This window comes from Neodiprion virginianus, chromosome 2, assembly GCF_021901495.1.
Source record: "Neodiprion virginianus isolate iyNeoVirg1 chromosome 2, iyNeoVirg1.1, whole genome shotgun sequence".
Lineage (NCBI taxonomy): Eukaryota > Metazoa > Arthropoda > Insecta > Hymenoptera > Diprionidae > Neodiprion > Neodiprion virginianus.
Window position 1 is genome coordinate 28,604,806 of NC_060878.1, and position 18,492 is coordinate 28,623,297.

General features: G+C 39.9%; 2 protein-coding genes across 7 annotated transcripts in view; one reads left to right on the top strand and one right to left on the bottom strand.

Annotated features, from left to right (window-relative positions):
• LOC124298446 (uncharacterized) overlaps nt 1-2,369 on the top strand; it is a 180,965-nt gene extending 178,596 nt beyond the window's left edge. For 2 of the 3 annotated variants that reach the window (XM_046750472.1, XM_046750469.1), the window contains exon 13: nt 2,238-2,369. In XM_046750472.1, coding sequence (XP_046606428.1) covers nt 2,238-2,257 — 20 coding nt within the window. In that variant the 3' untranslated portion in view covers nt 2,258-2,369. The remainder of the gene's footprint in view (nt 1-2,237) is intronic. The other variant, XM_046750473.1, reaches the window with a different exon arrangement.
• LOC124298450 (uncharacterized) lies at nt 299-3,620 on the bottom strand. 4 transcript variants are annotated; one of them, XM_046750486.1, is made up of 4 exons: nt 3,419-3,620; nt 2,534-2,536; nt 2,241-2,422; nt 299-2,114 (listed from the first exon to the last, which is right to left on the bottom strand). In XM_046750486.1, the coding sequence occupies exons 1-4, from the start codon at nt 3,440-3,442 to the stop codon at nt 791-793; spliced, it is 1,533 nt and encodes a 510-aa protein (XP_046606442.1). In that variant the 5' UTR covers nt 3,443-3,620; the 3' UTR covers nt 299-790. The 4 variants fall into 4 exon arrangements, with proteins under 4 accessions (XP_046606442.1, XP_046606443.1, XP_046606444.1 ...); XM_046750487.1 differs by lacking the exon at nt 2,534-2,536; XM_046750488.1 differs by lacking the exon at nt 2,534-2,536 and having other exon boundaries at nt 3,086-3,620.
• Between the last annotated feature and the right edge of the window lie 14,872 nt (nt 3,621-18,492).

The following is an 18,492-nucleotide window of genomic DNA, read 5'->3' on the forward strand; positions in this document are numbered from 1 at the left end:
ATTGAGGCCAAAATGTTCTACTATATATTTATTTATTTGTCACAGAACTGGAACGATCGATTACGTTCAAGAGGTACAAGCTAGGCATAGAAGCCTTTGGCAACAGATTCAGTTTTGTTTTTATTGTGGGTACAACATGTGAAGAAACATATTTTTAACCATCGCTGCCCTGCTCCAACTCAACAAATCTGAATTTAATGATACCGATTCTTGTCGAATAGTATACTTGAATTCAAATGACTTTTTATCTCGCAGTTTACAATTAATGGATAATGTGTGACTGAAAATTTTCAATAGATTTGAGACTGTGTGTAAAATAATTATCTTTATTCAACAAGTGTATACATAGCTTAAAAATGACAGAAATATTTATAAACATAACATCGTCTTTGCTCACGGTTTTTATCACAACCTGCCACACACATATTGTTGGATTTCAATCGTTTCAGAATTAATAAATTCTCGTTCTCATTTTTTGATCACTGCATACCTTTGTGATGGAAAAAATTTATCAAATTCGTTGTATTAAAATAGTTTTGGTGAATCTATCAAAATACAGAGTGACTCTGCAAAGTTACAACTTCAAAAAATAAATACCAACATACGAATATGTTTACGAAAATTGCTGAATTCAGGAAAAGATATTGTTCCTAGATATTTTATCCTTAGACTGCATAGAAAATATTGATTGAAAAATTTTTCATATGCTCGTGGCACGAGAAAATAACAATTAGTCAATTGTTGTATCAACATAAGTATTGAGCTCCTTAAAGAAGATTTGAATACAGTTTCATAGAAAAGCACACCCCAGTATTAACAGTAGAACAGCAATTGGAAACACGGTATACATGCCCACTCTGGGGTAACACGTTGAAGTGAGCAGCGTCATGTTGTTGTCTTCGCGATCGATTCCATTCCTAGTTGGTATTTCTACAATAACACGATCTCCAGAAAGCAATTCAATGCTAAATGAACATTCGGTTTGGTTAATACATGACTCAGTGACATTTTCGAATTGATAAGTTGGCTTGTATATATCAAAAATGGCATGCATATCGTTCGAAACATAATCATTGTCACTGTAGAATATGTAGTAGTAGTAGCCACTTTCTACAACATTGTGTTGAGTATGGATCCGTTTGCTGTTCACTAAGAAACTGATGTTCGTACATAATTCAGAGGGATCAAATTCCTGAGTAAGCAATATTTGTCCATTGTAGCACGTTAGCAAATCATTTTCAAAACTTGAAATGGATGAATCTTCGCCTGTACTCGTAAAATTGAAAGCATTACCACCATGTTCTACTCCTCTATCTAATAATACCGAAGGCTCGATGGCCTTTGGCTGTCTTTTATTTACATGATGATTATTGTTTTCAATGTCCATTCCATCATCCTCAATATTTATACCTTGCGAATAAGAGTTTAACTCAGTTTCCAGCTTGCGTATACGTTCTTCACGCTCTGAGAACAATTCTTTATTAAGGGAATGGGTTTCACGTTTCTCTACACTCTTGCGATCAATATTTACTGGGTGTAATTCATTTTCTTTTCTTTTTTGACCATTAGAAGTTGAAATTTTAGTTTCATTCTTGCTATCCCACTTGCTGTTGATATAATTCATTTTTTTTCTCATGTGCTTAAGCTTATCGATACCTTTTTGGGTTGAACTTTCACGAGCGGTAGAATGTTTTTGTATATGACTAATAGCTGCCTTTTGTAACAATGCTATTTGAAGATCTGTATTGTTTGAAATTTGAGATAAGTTTAAGCTGGAGACACTATTGCGAATTGGATGATTCGTTGGATTCATTTGGTCATGATCATTACTTTTGCCCATATTGGTTTTTCCACGAAATGTTGACTGATTTTCATTCTTTGAATCAAGTAGACTGTTGGAATGAGGTATTGATACAGTTTGATTAGGTTTCTTATTCTTCATTGATGATTGCCTACTCATTTTTTGAGTATTTGATTCAACCGTAACGTGAACTTGTTTCGACATAATTAAGTAATTTTCTTCATTCAAAACTTTTTGATCAGCGTGTTCCATCACACCACAAGTTCGCAGACTTCTTTCTCCTTTGACAACAAGTATAGATCCACCTGGGAATCTGAAAACGATAGAATTAGGTACAAATTAAAACTGGAAGCTCTCATAATGTCGAAACTATTAATTGCATGTACATTAAGTGATCATATAAGTTGATAGTTTTTTTGTTTTTTTTTTTTCATAGTACCTGGAACAAACAGATAGAACTACGGTTGCTCCTTTGAGAAGATAGAAGCCCCAATACTCCAAGGTGTCATCAGGCAATGTCATGCTCTTTTTAAGTCTCAAATGCTTTCGGTACGATGTTACCTCTGGTCGCTCAGGTACTTGGAATGCATGAAAAGGTGTGTTCATCGTCAAAGTGTGCTCCTGTAAGTGAAAAAATAACTCTGAGTAATTAAAATATACTGTTTGCATAAAAAAAAAACTATATTTGTCTCATTTTCTATTTATTCCAATTTCATAAAATGACATATTCACTGTCTGAAACAATTCTTCTTTATCATCTTACAGAGCAAAATATTGTGGAAATTCCATCTTCAATTTCGATTACATCGGACTCTGCTACTGTGTACACAACGCTGGCATATAAGCTGTGACGCAGATACAACGGAATTACCAGTAACATGACGGGCAGTACAGTAGTCAGTGTGCAAAATATAACAATTCGTGTTATACCATGCATTTTGTAGAATTCTGTAAAATTTGGATCAACCTCTACTATGTAATGACAACAATGCAATATCTTGATATACATGTATAATGATAGATTATAAAACACTATCAGACTGTTTGTGTAACAATTACTGTGTAGTTACAATATCTTTTATTACAGTTCCGTGAATGATGTATAACATAAGGTGTATATTCATGATTTCTTTTCAATAAGTCATCTTCAAATTGAATCTAAAACAGAATCTTAGTGCACTAAATTATAAATGTATACATGTATTGCTTCTAAGCCATTATATGTCAATATGAAAGGTGTTCTAATTGCAATATTCTAATTTAATTAATGCATTATTCCAATACCATTAGTCTATGATACTTGATTGGTAATGAAATCTTGATGATTATCGGATTGTCGCAATTTGGTAATTATGTTAAACAGAGAAGCACTGTGTCAAGAAAAGTATTAATTTGAAGTTGGAGTTGATACTGCTTGAACTGATAACATTGATCTAAAGACTTTATTTTTCGAAGCAGTATCCCGTTAAGTAATTATCTAGAACTCTATTGTTCCGTGAATACCTAAGCCGACGGTGACGCGGTAAGGGTAAGATCATAAGCCTTGGGTAAACATAACTGTAGATAGTAGGTATAAGTAACGGTGTACAAGAATATTTGATTCTTAAACTACCGTACATTTTGATCAGTAAGGGCGCACATTGGCAGTTGTTGTCAACTTCTGCCGAATGTAAAGTCAGCATCTGCCAGTAAAACAATAGCAGCGAATAGCTGTTATGAACGCGCTCGGAGGATCATCGACAAACTGATGGCTAGTCATCAGACTCGCGCCTATCAGTTCACGTCAATCTTCTAATGAAATATGAATATATTTTTGATAAACGGACGTGGCAATTTCCAGTGGAACCATGTGATCGCTGCCGTTTGTTCGACACGCCTCACGCCGCTGCGCAGTCTCGGAATACATGATTACTATCTTTTATTATCAAACGCTTGAGCACGAATGAATTGTTGCGAATTAGCGTGGTATTGACAAAGAATAGCTTATGCGGTGTATGGTAGCGGCCTCTGCGGTCGCGGTCACGGTTTGACCTTTGGGTAGAGACAAGCGTCGGCGATTAAGTAATATCGCTGATGAAAATCATAGGCTTATGGGGGTATTACCATCTAGAAACATCAGAAATTCGATGTTCACTTGCATTTCTTCATAGTTGGGATAATTTGAAATTCATAGAACTCCAATGGTCACAGAGGCATTAAGACAGCGGTGCGTTGGGGAGCGTCAAGTAGTCGTCCCCTTGACCGCTGTGTCTATTGTATACCGGCTTGGGGAATTTCCCTATCCCTTGCCATTTATTTATTTGCAGTCGAATAATAAAGATAAATCACTACGAGTCCAATACCCAAGGTACCTTTTCGAGTAATGTGTATTATATAGTATACACCCACACCGTAATGGATTAGGTCGTTGACTGAAGAATACAAAGACAGTTGCCCTTATGGGTTTTTGGTACCACAACCGAAAACCGTCGTGCGCTTACGCCTCCTCAGATGTTCCGACGGTAAAGTTGAGAGCTTATTGCGGAACATCAGAGTTACCGATTTCGACATGATGTTGGCTGCATTCACCTTCCGAGTAACTCAGTCTTTGCAATGGTAAGCCCAAGCCAGTACTTAGCCTCCGTGTACTTACCGACTTGTCGGCGATACAAAAAATTAATAGTGAGAATAAAATTCTTCCAAAATTCGTAGATGAACACTGATTTAATTGAATTGTAGGTACCCGAGAAAAGAATGTATACATAGATCATAGGTAACAATAGATCAGATGTGATAATGATGCAGAGACCAAAAAGTATATATGTATAAGCGGTCCATGTACGGTATGAATATATATGATCCATTTACGATTAATACGTGATGCATACTGTAAATATCATGATTTTCCAGGAGACAAACGAGATTTTCTACGATAACCGGCTATAATATGAAATGAGAACAATTATACATTTCGAAATGGGATTCTATTCGACACGCGCTGGATGTATTCCATAACATTAATATTCATAATCGTTACAACAACTTTTCATTTGCTTTCTCGATCTTGAATTTTCGTAGGCATAGAATCGAAACGCTGTTTTAGCTAGTCGCAAGTGAAGTATCGACGTTGGGTAGAGAAGCAGAATTGGTTTCGAAATGTGCGCGTATGGAAAAAAATTCAGAGTAACTGTAATACATCGCGGATGCGCTAATTTTGGTCGAGATGAAACAGATGCTCCGTATATGAGACCGTATTTAACGCAGTGTCCTACTTTGAAGACATGAAAAGGTAATTGTCGGCGATTTTTATTTATTTTTTGATAGGGACAGTTGGGACGAAGCTTCTTGAAGTTTCGTGTGTATTTTAACACACATTTGAAAGGTACAAGCAAGGATTTTTATCATCCAACTGCCGCAGAACGGCAGCGTTATTGGCTGACCCATTGACTGAAGAACATATCTTTGGTCAACGGCTGACCATCGAAGGGCCTAGCCAATTGAGTCTGAAATCGGCAGGAAAGATGAAGTGCGTATTTCTTGTCTGAAATGTAAAAACTCAAATCATTATACATCATATCATATCATCCTACATCATACATCATACCTCATACATCATACATAGTATTAAAGGTCGAAATCAAAGTTTGAATTTTCGGATGTTCGGAAAGTGACGTCACCAATCTAAAATCGGCTAGCCGAGTTCCTCAGTCCGGTAACAACCGCGCAGTAGAGCGGACGGATGAGATTCGCGTTCCGCAAATTTCGAGTACCGGGTTCTCAACCTCCCGGATCCGGCGCTTCGGGTCCGCTACGCGGTGAAGCTCGACTTCCAGGATAAGCGCTCCGTAGTTTCTACGCTCCAGGTCCGCTACCTGGTGAAACTGGACTTCAGGAACAAGCGCTCCGTAGTTTCTGCGCTCCAAGTCCGCCACCTGTTGAAACTCGACATCAGGGACAAGCGCTCCGTAATTTCTGCGCTCTAGGTCCGCTACCTGGTGAAAATCAACTTTCAGGACAAGCGCTCCGTAGTTCTGGCTATCCAGGTCTTTGATCTGGTGACTTTCGGCCTTCAGGATTAATTTTCCGTACTTCTGGCTGTCCAGGTCCTCCACCTGGTGGATCTTGACATTCGAGAAAAGGGCTCCGTGGTTCCTGCGCTCCAGGTCCGCAGCCTGGTAGAACTCGATTTCAGGGACAGGCGCTCCGAAGATTCTGCGTTCAAGGTCCACTACGTGGCGAAACTTAACTGCCAGGACAAGCGCTCCGTGGTTCCTATGCTTCAGTTCAGCTACCTGGAAGACAGCCACTTGAGGAATAAGCGGTCCTACCTCCTACCACCTCCTACCACCTCCAACCATCCCCTAGCACCTTCTACCAGCTCCTACCACCCCCTTTTTTGTACTGCCCAAATCTGAGTGAAAATACAGTTGAAATTTTAAACAACTTCGTTAGTTATCTCCCATTAAAAACAGTAGCCGACAATCGACGTTTCGCTTAAAATTTATCGTATTTTGATTGATTGAAAAAAAAATTTTTTTCTCCATATTTCGAAAGTATAGTATCTTAAGAATATACTGTGAAAAATTTGCTAATGATATTCACAGTATTTCAAGTTTTACAGCCCATTGAAGGTCGGCGCCAAAGTAAGTAGGAGGGTCGGTCCACTGAGTGAATGGTTCTATTGATCGTAGAAAAGAAGCTGCTACCTGAGTTGTCTACCTGAGTTGTAGTGAAAATATGAGAGAAGAGTATGGGAAGACTTAAGGACTATTGTATGGAACTGGGATTGCAGATTGATCGGTAAGTAACTAAAAGTGGTCATTTTCTTGTACTGAAACTTTCAACGCGATTATCTCGATTTTTAAAAACTGCTCGTGTTGTAAATCAAAAAGTTATAGACTGATTTGTCTGGAATTTGGGAAGGCCTTTCTTTGCATTACTATCGAAAGGATAAACCTAAAATTTCAGATATTTCGCGTTGATGAAATACTTTTTTGGGGTCACATACGTCAAAAAAAAGCCCTAAATTCTGACTTTTTTTTCATAGGCTTATTCTACACTGAATTTTATACTTTTTTTTAATTTTATAGGTTACTCCATTCCGTTGATATGTCCTAAAAAAAGACACTTTGATTTTTTTTGTTTCAGATCAATGGTTGACGAGTGATGGAAAGAGCAGTTTGGGAACTCGCGTCGGAGGCAGCAGACAAAACATTATGCTGAGCCGCCATTTTAGATGAAATAAAAAAAATTACATATGTACTCTGAAAAGCTTCAATAAAGTCATGTTGGATTTTCAAAACAATGGTATTATTTAATCACCTTGAAAAATATGTTCAAAAAATTACCGATTTTGCGGCTTTTACATGGACTTCCCCCTTAATCGATTTCGGATTCAGGTTTTCGTTTTTTGGCCGTAACTTTTGATGCGTTGATCGCAGCGTATTGGGACTGCGCCCAATCGATTTCTCTCGCGAAATTACGTCAAAATAGTGCCTGAAAAAATCGATTCCAGCACTTTTCAAAAACGCGAAAATTTTCGCCAAAAATACAAAGGGGTTAACCTTCCTTTTTTTTTGACCAAAAAATTTTTCGTCTCAGAATTGATTCGTATGACTCTTGGCCGACCAATTGGACCCCAAGGAACTCAGAAAACGCAGCGAAAAGAGCGTGGGATCAACAGGAGAGAAGCTGCGAAAGAAACAGCGCCTGCTGAAAAATGTCGAAAACACAGGTTCTCGTTTTTTGGCTGTAACTTTCGATGCGTTGATCGCAGCGTATTGGGACTGCGCCCAATCGATTTCTCTCGCAAAATTACGTCAAAATAGTGCCTGAAAAAATCGATTCCAGCACTTTTCAAAAACGCGAAAATTTTCGCCAAAAATACAAAGGGGTTAACCTTCCTTTTTTTTTGACCAAAAAATTTTTCGTCTCAGAATTGATTCGTATGACTCTTTCCCGACCAATTGGACCCCAAGAAACTCAGAAAACGCAGCAAAAGGAGCGTGGGATCAACGGGAGAGAAGATACGAGGAAAAAAGCACCTGCTGAAAAATGTCGAAAATTCAGGTTTTCGTTTTTTGGCTGTAACTTTCGATGCGTTGATCTCAGCGTATTGGGACTGCGCCCAATCGATTTCTCGCGCAAAATTACGTCGGAATAGTGCCACAATTAATTTATTCCAGCACATTTGAAAATCGCGAAAATTTTCGCCTAAAATACAAAGGGGTTAACCTTCCTTTTTTTTTGACCAAAAAATTTTTCGTCTCAGAATTGATTCGTATGACTCTTTCCCGACCAATTGGACCCCAAGGAACTCAGAAAACGCAGCGAAAAGAGCGTGGGATCAACAGGAGAGAAGTTGCGAAGGAAACAGCACCTGCTGAAAAATGTCGAAAACACAGGTTCTCGTTTTTTGGCTGTAACTTTCGATGCGTTGATCGCAGCGTATTGAGACTGCGCCCAATCGATTTCTCTCGCAAAATTACGTCGGAATAGTGCTTGAAAGAGTTGATTCCAGCACTTTTCGAAATCGCGAAAATTTTGACCAAAAATACAAAGGGGTTAACCTTCCTTTTTTTTTGACCAAAAAATTTTTCGTCTCAGAATTGATTCGTATGACTCTTTCCCGACCAATTGGACCCCAAGGAACTCAGAAAACGCAGCAAAAGGAGCGTGGGATCAACGGGAGAGAAGATACGAGGAAAAAAGCACCTGCTGAAAAATGTCGAAAATTCGGGTTTTCGTTTTTTGGCTGTAACTTTCGATGCGTTGATCTCAGCGTATTGGGACTGCGCCCAATCGATTTCTCGCGCAAAATTACGTCGGAATAGTGCGACAATTAATTTATTCCAGCACATTTGAAAATCGCGAAAATTTTCGCCTAGAATACAAAGGGGTTAACCTTCCTTTTTTTTTGACCAAAAAATTTTTCGTCTCAGAATTGATTCGTATGACTCTTTCCCGACCAATTGGACCCCAAGGAACTCAGAAAACGCAGCGAAAAGAGCGTGGGATCAACAGGAGAGAAGTTGCGAAGGAAACAGCACCTGCTGAAAAATGTCGAAAACACAGGTTCTCGTTTTTTGGCTGTAACTTTCGATGCGTTGATCGCAGCGTATTGAGACTGCGCCCAATCGATTTCTCTCGCAAAATTACGTCGGAATAGTGCTTGAAAGAGTTGATTCCAGCACTTTTCGAAATCGCGAAAATTTTGACCAAAAATACAAAGGGGTTAACCTTCCTTTTTTTTTGACCAAAAAATTTTTCGTCTCAGAATTGATTCGTATGACTCTTTCCCGACCAATTGGACCCCAAGGAACTCAGAAAACGCAGCAAAAGGAGCGTGGGATCAACGGGCGAGAAGATACGAGGAAAAAAGCACCTGCTGAAAAATGTCGAAAATTCAGGTTTTCGTTTTTTGGCTGTAACTTTCGATGCGTCGATCGCAGCGTATTGGGACTGCGCCCAATCGATTTCTCTCGCAAAATTACGTCGGAATAGTGCCACAATTAATTTATTCCAGCACTTTTGAAAATCGCGAAAATTTTCGCCAAAAATACAAAGGGGTTAACCTTCCTTTTTTTTTGACCAAAAAATTTTTCGTCTCAGAATTGATTCGTATGACTCTTGGCCGACCAATTGGACCCCAAGGAACTCAGAAAACGCAGCAAAAGAAGCGTGGGATCTACGGGAGAGAAGATACGAGGAAAAAAGCACCTGCTGAAAAATGTCGAAAATTCAGGTTTTCGTTTTTTGGCTGTAACTTTCGATGCGTTGATCGCAGCGTATTGGGACTGCGCCCAATCGATTTCTCTCGCAAAATTACGTCGGAATAGTGCCACAAATAATTTATTCCAGCACATTTGAAAATCGCGAAAATTTTCGCCTAAAATACAAAGTGGTTAACCTTCCTTTTTTTTTGACCAAAAAATTTTTCGTCTCAGAATTGATTCGTATGACTCTTGGCCGACCAATTGGACCCCAAGGAACTCAGAAAACGCAGCAAAAGAAGCGTGGGATCTACGGGAGAGAAGATACGAGGAAAAAAGCACCTGCTGAAAAATGTCGAAAATTCAGGTTTTCGTTTTTTGGCTGTAACTTTCGATGCGTTGATCGCAGCGTATTGGGACTGCGCCCAATCGATTTCTCTCGCAAAATTACGTCGGAATAGTGCCACAATTAATTTATTCCAGCACTTTTGAAAATCGCGAAAATTTTCGCCAAAAATACAAAGGGGTTAACCTTCCTTTTTTTTTGACCAAAAAATTTTTCGTCTCAGAATTGATTCGTATGACTCTTGGCCGACCAATTGGACCCCAAGGAACTCAGAAAACGCAGCAAAAGGAGCGTGGGATCAACGGGCGAGAAGATACGAGGAAAAAAGCACCTGCTGAAAAATGTCGAAAATTCAGGTTTTCGTTTTTTGGCTGTAACTTTCGATGCGTTGATCGCAGCGTATTGGGACTGCGCCCAATCGATTTCTCTCGCAAAATTACGTCGGAATAGTGCCACAATTAATTTATTCCAGCACTTTTGAAAATCGCGAAAATTTTCGCCAAAAATACAAAGGGGTTAACCTTCCTTTTTTTTTGACCAAAAAATTTTTCGTCTCAGAATTGATTCGTATGACTCCTTCCCGACCAATTGGACCCCAAGGAACTCAGAAAACGCAGCAAAAGGAGCGTGGGATCAACGGGAGAGAAGATACGAGGAAAAAAGCACCTGCTGAAAAATGTCGAAAATTCAGGTTATCGTTTTTTGGCTGTAACTTTCGATGCGTTGATCGCAGCGTATTGGGACTGCGCCCAATCGATCTCTCTCGCAAAATTACGTCGGAATAGTGCCACAATTAATTTATTCCAGCACTTTTGAAAATCGCGAAAATTTTCGCCAAAAATACAAAGGGGTTAACCTTCCTTTTTTTTTGACCAAAAAATTTTTCGTCTCAGAATTGATTCGTATGACTCTTTCCCGACCAATTGGACCCCAAGGAACTCAGAAAACGCAGCAAAAGGAGCGTGGGATCAACAGGAGAGAAGATACGAGGAAAAAAGCACCTGCTGAAAAATGTCGAAAATTCAGGTTTTCGTTTTTTGGCTGTAACTTTCGATGCGTTGATCTCAGCGTATTGGGACTGCGCCCAATCGATTTCTCTCGCAAAATTACGTCGGAATAGTGCCACAATTAATTTATTCCAGCACTTTTGAAAATCGCGAAAATTTTCGCCAAAAATACAAAGGGGTTAACCTTCCTTTTTTTTTGACCAAAAAATTTTTCGTCTCAGAATTGATTCGTATGACTCTTGGCCGACCAATTGGACCCCAAGGAACTCAGAAAACGCAGCAAAAGGAGCGTGGGATCTACGGGAGAGAAGATACGAGGAAAAAAGCACCTGCTGAAAAATGTCGAAAATTCAGGTTTTCGTTTTTTGGCTGTAACTTTCGATGCGTTGATCGCAGCGTATTGGGACTGCGCCCAATCGATTACTCTCGCAAAATTACGTCGGAATAGTGCCACAATTAATTTATTCCAGCACTTTTGAAAATCGCGAAAATTTTCGCCTAAAATACAAAGGGGTTAACCTTCCTTATTTTTTGACCAAAAAATTTTTCGTCTCAGAATTGATTCGTATGACTCTTTCCCGACCAATTGGACCCCAAGGAACTCAGAAAACGCAGCAAAAGAAGCGTGGGATCTACGGGAGAGAAGATACGAGGAAAAAAGCACCTGCTGAAAAATGTCGAAAATTCAGGTTTTCGTTTTTTGGCTGTAACTTTCGATGCGTTGATCGCAGCGTATTGGGACTGCGCCCAATCGATCTCTCTCGCAAAATTACGTCGGAATAGTGCCACAATTAATTTATTCCAGCACTTTTGAAAATCGCGAAAATTTTCGCCAAAAATACAAAGGGGTTAACCTTCCTTTTTTTTTGACCAAAAAATTTTTCGTCTCAGAATTGATTCGTATGACTCTTGGCCGACCAATTGGACCCCAAGGAACTCAGAAAACGCAGCAAAAGGAGCGTGGGATCAACGGGCGAGAAGATACGAGGAAAAAAGCACCTGCTGAAAAATGTCGAAAATTCAGGTTTTCGTTTTTTGGCTGTAACTTTCGATGCGTTGATCGCAGCGTATTGGGACTGCGCCCAATCGATTTCTCTCGCAAAATTACGTCGGAATAGTGCCACAATTAATTTATTCCAGCACTTTTGAAAATCGCGAAAATTTTCGCCAAAAATACAAAGGGGTTGACCTTCCTTTTTTTTTGACCAAAAAATTTTTCGTCTCAGAATTGATTCGTATGACTCTTGGCCGACCAATTGGACCCCAAGGAACTCAGAAAACGCAGCAAAAGGAGCGTGGGATCAACGGGCGAGAAGATACGAGGAAAAAAGCACCTGCTGAAAAATGTCGAAAATTCAGGTTTTCGTTTTTTGGCTGTAACTTTCGATGCGTTGATCGCAGCGTATTGGGACTGCGCCCAATCGATTTCTCTCGCAAAATTACGTCGGAATAGTGCCACAATTAATTTATTCCAGCACTTTTGAAAATCGCGAAAATTTTCGCCAAAAATACAAAGGGGTTGACCTTCCTTTTTTTTTGACCAAAAAATTTTTCGTCTCAGAATTGATTCGTATGACTCTTGGCCGACCAATTGGACCCCAAGGAACTCAGAAAACGCAGCAAAAGGAGCGTGGGATCAACGGGCGAGAAGATACGAGGAAAAAAGCACCTGCTGAAAAATGTCGAAAATTCAGGTTTTCGTTTTTTGGCTGTAACTTTCGATGCGTTGATCGCAGCGTATTGGGACTGCGCCCAATCGATTTCTCTCGCAAAATTACGTCGGAATAGTGCCACAATTAATTTATTCCAGCACTTTTGAAAATCGCGAAAATTTTCGCCAAAAATACAAAGGGGTTAACCTTCCTTTTTTTTTGACCAAAAAATTTTTCGTCTCAGAATTGATTCGTATGACTCCTTCCCGACCAATTGGACCCCAAGGAACTCAGAAAACGCAGCAAAAGGAGCGTGGGATCAACGGGAGAGAAGATACGAGGAAAAAAGCACCTGCTGAAAAATGTCGAAAATTCAGGTTTTCGATTTTTGGCTGTAACTTTCGATGCGTTGATCGCAGCGTATTGGGACTGCGCCCAATCGATTTCTCTCGCAAAATTACGTCGGAATAGTGCCACAATTAATTTATTCCAGCACTTTTGAAAATCGCGAAAATTTTCGCCAAAAATACAAAGGGGTTAACCTTCCTTTTTTTTTGACCAAAAAATTTTTCGTCTCAGAATTGATTCGTATGACTCTTGGCCGACCAATTGGACCCCAAGGAACTCAGAAAACGCAGCAAAAGGAGCGTGGGATCAACGGGCGAGAAGATACGAGGAAAAAAGCACCTGCTGAAAAATGTCGAAAATTCAGGTTTTCGTTTTTTGGCTGTAACTTTCGATGCGTTGATCGCAGCGTATTGGGACTGCGCCCAATCGATTTCTCTCGCAAAATTACGTCGGAATAGTGCCACAATTAATTTATTCCAGCACTTTTGAAAATCGCGAAAATTTTCGCCAAAAATACAAAGGGGTTAACCTTCCTTTTTTTTTGACCAAAAAATTTTTCGTCTCAGAATTGATTCGTATGACTCCTTCCCGACCAATTGGACCCCAAGGAACTCAGAAAACGCAGCAAAAGGAGCGTGGGATCAACGGGAGAGAAGATACGAGGAAAAAAGCACCTGCTGAAAAATGTCGAAAATTCAGGTTATCGTTTTTTGGCTGTAACTTTCGATGCGTTGATCGCAGCGTATTGGGACTGCGCCCAATCGATCTCTCTCGCAAAATTACGTCGGAATAGTGCCACAATTAATTTATTCCAGCACTTTTGAAAATCGCGAAAATTTTCGCCAAAAATACAAAGGGGTTAACCTTCCTTTTTTTTTGACCAAAAAATTTTTCGTCTCAGAATTGATTCGTATGACTCCTTCCCGACCAATTGGACCCCAAGGAAGTCAGAAAACGCAGCAAAAGGAGCGTGGGATCAACGGGAGAGAAGATACGAGGAAAAAAGCACCTGCTGAAAAATGTCGAAAATTCAGGTTTTCGTTTTTTGGCTGTAACTTTCGATGCGTTGATCTCAGCGTATTGGGACTGCGCCCAATCGATTTCTCTCGCAAAATTACGTCGGAATAGTGCCACAAATAATTTATTCCAGCACATTTGAAAATCGCGAAAATTTTCGCCTAAAATACAAAGGGGTTAACCTTCCTTTTTTTTTGACCAAAAAATTTTTCGTCTCAGAATTGATCCGTATGACTCTTTCCCGACCAATCGGACCCCAAGGAACTCAGAAAACGCAGCAAAAGGAGCGTGGGATCAACAGGAGAGAAGATACGAGGAAAAAAGCACCTACTGAAAAATGTCGAAAATTCAGGTTTTCGTTTTTTGGCTGTAACTTTCGATGCGTTGATCGCAGCGTATTGGGACTGCGCCCAATCGATTTCTCTCGCAAAATTACGTCGGAATAGTGCCACAATTAATTTATTCCAGCACTTTTGAAAATCGCGAAAATTTTCGCAAAAAATACAAAGGGGTTAACCTTCCTTTTTTTTTGACCAAAAAATTTTTCGTCTCAGAATTGATTCGTATGACTCTTTCCCGACCAATTGGACCCCAAGGAACTCAGAAAACGCAGCAAAAGGAGCGTGGGATCAACAGGAGAGAAGATACGAGGAAAAAAGCACCTGCTGAAAAATGTCGAAAATTCAGGTTTTCGTTTTTTGGCTGTAACTTTCGATGCGTTGATCTCAGCGTATTGGGACTGCGCCCAATCGATTTCTCTCGCAAAATTACGTCGGAATAGTGCCACAATTAATTTATTCCAGCACTTTTGAAAATCGCGAAAATTTTCGCCAAAAATACAAAGGGGTTAACCTTCCTTTTTTTTTGACCAAAAAATTTTTCGTCTCAGAATTGATTCGTATGACTCTTGGCCGACCAATTGGACCCCAAGGAACTCAGAAAACGCAGCAAAAGGAGCGTGGGATCTACGGGAGAGAAGATACGAGGAAAAAAGCACCTGCTGAAAAATGTCGAAAATTCAGGTTTTCGTTTTTTGGCTGTAACTTTCGATGCGTTGATCGCAGCGTATTGGGACTGCGCCCAATCGATTACTCTCGCAAAATTACGTCGGAATAGTGCCACAATTAATTTATTCCAGCACTTTTGAAAATCGCGAAAATTTTCGCCTAAAATACAAAGGGGTTAACCTTCCTTATTTTTTGACCAAAAAATTTTTCGTCTCAGAATTGATTCGTATGACTCTTTCCCGACCAATTGGACCCCAAGGAACTCAGAAAACGCAGCAAAAGAAGCGTGGGATCTACGGGAGAGAAGATACGAGGAAAAAAGCACCTGCTGAAAAATGTCGAAAATTCAGGTTTTCGTTTTTTGGCTGTAACTTTCGATGCGTTGATCGCAGCGTATTGGGACTGCGCCCAATCGATTTCTCCCGCAAAATTACGTCGGAATAGTGCCACAATTAATTTATTCCAGCACTTTTGAAAATCGCGAAAATTTTCGCCAAAAATACAAAGGGGTTAACCTTCCTTTTTTTTTGACCAAAAAATTTTTCGTCTCAGAATTGATTCGTATGACTCCTTCCCGACCAATTGGACCCCAAGGAACTCAGAAAACGCAGCAAAAGGAGCGTGGGATCAACGGGAGAGAAGATACGAGGAAAAAAGCACCTGCTGAAAAATGTCGAAAATTCAGGTTATCGTTTTTTGGCTGTAACTTTCGATGCGTTGATCGCAGCGTATTGGGACTGCGCCCAATCGATCTCTCTCGCAAAATTACGTCGGAATAGTGCCACAATTAATTTATTCCAGCACTTTTGAAAATCGCGAAAATTTTCGCCTAAAATACAAAGGGGTTAACCTTCCTTTTTTTTTGACCAAAAAATTTTTCGTCTCAGAATTGATTCGTATGACTCCTTCCCGACCAATTGGACCCCAAGGAAGTCAGAAAACGCAGCAAAAGGAGCGTGGGATCAACGGGAGAGAAGATACGAGGAAAAAAGCACCTGCTGAAAAATGTCGAAAATTCAGGTTTTCGTTTTTTAGCTGTAACTTTCGATGCGTTGATCTCAGCGTATTGGGACTGCGCCCAATCGATTTCTCTCGCAAAATTACGTCGGAATAGTGCCACAAATAATTTATTCCAGCACATTTGAAAATCGCGAAAATTTTCGCCTTAAATACAAAGGGGTTAACCTTCCTTTTTTTTTGACCAAAAAATTTTTCGTCTCAGAATTGATCCGTATGACTCTTTCCCGACCAATTGGACCCCAAGGAACTCAGAAAACGCAGCGAAAAGAGCCTGGGATCAACAGGAGAGAAATTACGAAGGAAAAAGCACCTGCTGAAAAATGTCGAAAATTCAGGTTTTCGTGTTTTGGCCGTAACTTTTGATGCGTTGATCGCAGCGTATTGAGACTGCGCCCAATCGATTTCGCTCGCAAAATTACGTCGGAATAGTGCCTGAAAGAATCGATTCCAGCACTTTTCAAAATCGTGAAAATTTTCGCCAAAAATACAAAGGCAGGGTAGGGTAGGGTACTGATTTTGCTTCTTATCCTACTCCAACTTCTACTCTTACTTCCACGCCTGATCCTACTTCTACGTGCACTCCTGATTTTACTTCTGATTCTACAACTTCTACACCTGATCCTACGGCCGATTTTACTCCTACTGCTACTCCTGATCCTACTCCTACTACTGATCCTACTTCCACTTCTGGTCCTACTCGAGATCCTATTCCTACTTCCATTCCTACCTTCACTCCTACTGCTACTCCATTAACTATTCCAAAAATTTCATACTCACAGTGCAGAAGTTCTTGTCCTCCTCGTCGTTCACCTCGATCACCCACAATCACCTTCGACCACCTCCAACTACCACTGCTGACCACCTTGGGTCATACCTCGAATACTCATAAATAATTCAAGTATTAGAACACATCAAAAATATTATGTGAGGAGTAATGTCATTTTTTTATTGACAGATTTGATCAAGAAGATTATCCGAAAATTGTAAAATATTATAGCAATAATATTAGCGCATTGATAGCTGCTGAATTTGGGCGTGCGCGAAAAATGAATTGAAATAATTTATTGTAAACATGACAAGTTTGAAAAATTTCAGATGAAATATAATTACAATCCCCATTAAATATTATAAAAATGTTATACTCACCGTGCACGAATAGTAACATAGCTTGTTGTTATTGGTCCACATGAAAATAGTTGATTATATATAAAACTGAAAGCAATGAATAATAATATAGCTAAATATTCAAGTAACACGGAAAAAACTTCAATAACAAAATCAGATAATGGCGAAAAAATATCTTTCATGTCGGTTCAAAGTGGAAACCAGGTTCTTTAAATGCTGCAACATGAAAAATCGGTAACAGTACACATATATTTTTTTTTTTTGGTTGTCGGCTATATTTTTCGAATGGGAAATAACTAACGAAGTTTTTGAAATTCCGAGTGTATTTCAACTCACATTTGGGCAGTACAAGAAAGGGCGTGGTAGGAGCTGGTAGAAGATGTTAAGGGATGTTTGGAGGTAGTAGGAGGTGGACGGAGATGGTAGGAGGTGTTTGAAGGTGGTAGGAGGTAGGAGCGCTCGTCCCTTAAGAGGCGTTTCTCCAGGTAGCGGAACTGGAGCGTAGGAACCACGGAGCGCTTGTCCTGGAAGTTAAGTTTCACTACGTAGCGGACCTTGAACGCAGAAACTTCGGAGCGCTTGTCCCTGAAGTCGAGTTTCACCAGGTAGCGAGCCTGGAGCGCAGGAACCACGGAGCGCTTTTCCTGGAAGCTAAGTTTCACCAGGTAGTGGACCTTGAGCGCAGAAACTACGGAGCGCTTGTCCTGGATGTCGAGCTTTATCAGGTAGCGGACCTGGAGCGCAGAAATTACGAAGCGCTTGTTCCTGAAGTTGAGCTTCACCAGGTAGCGGACCTTGAGCGCATAAACTACGGAGCGCTTGTTCCTGAAGTCGAGTTTCACCAGGTAGCGGACCTAGAGCGTAGAAACTACGGAGCTCTTGTTCTGGAACTCGAGTTGCACCAGGAAGCGGACTCGGAGCGCAGGATCCATGAAGTAGAGAACCCGGTACTGGAAATTTCCGGAGCGCGATTTTCATACGTCCGCTCTACTGCGCGGTTGTCTCCAGACTTAGGAATTGGGCTAGCTGATTTTAGATTGGTGCCGTTAGGGGAAAAAAATTTTTAGGTGACGTCACTTTCTGAACGTCAGAACAATTGAACATCCAAACTTTGGTTTCGACCTTTAATACTATGTATGATGTATGATATGATATATAATTATTTCAGTTTTTACATTTCAGACTGAAGATATATTCTTCGGTCAACGGGTCAGCTAATAACGCTGCCGTTCTGCGTCAGTTAGATGATTCTATTGTCTGAGATTTCGAGTCTTCTTAATCCGTTTAATTTTCCAACATAGTAAATTTTCATTCATTTTAATCCTAGCTGTTCATCGAATTTCAATACGAACAGTTTGATGGTATGTTCCAGATAGTTCTTGAGCTCCAACACCGAATTCGTTCCTTTCTCGTACTTGATACTTATAGAATTGATTTTATATTTCAAAATGAAGCAGTATAATAGGAGAAATATATTA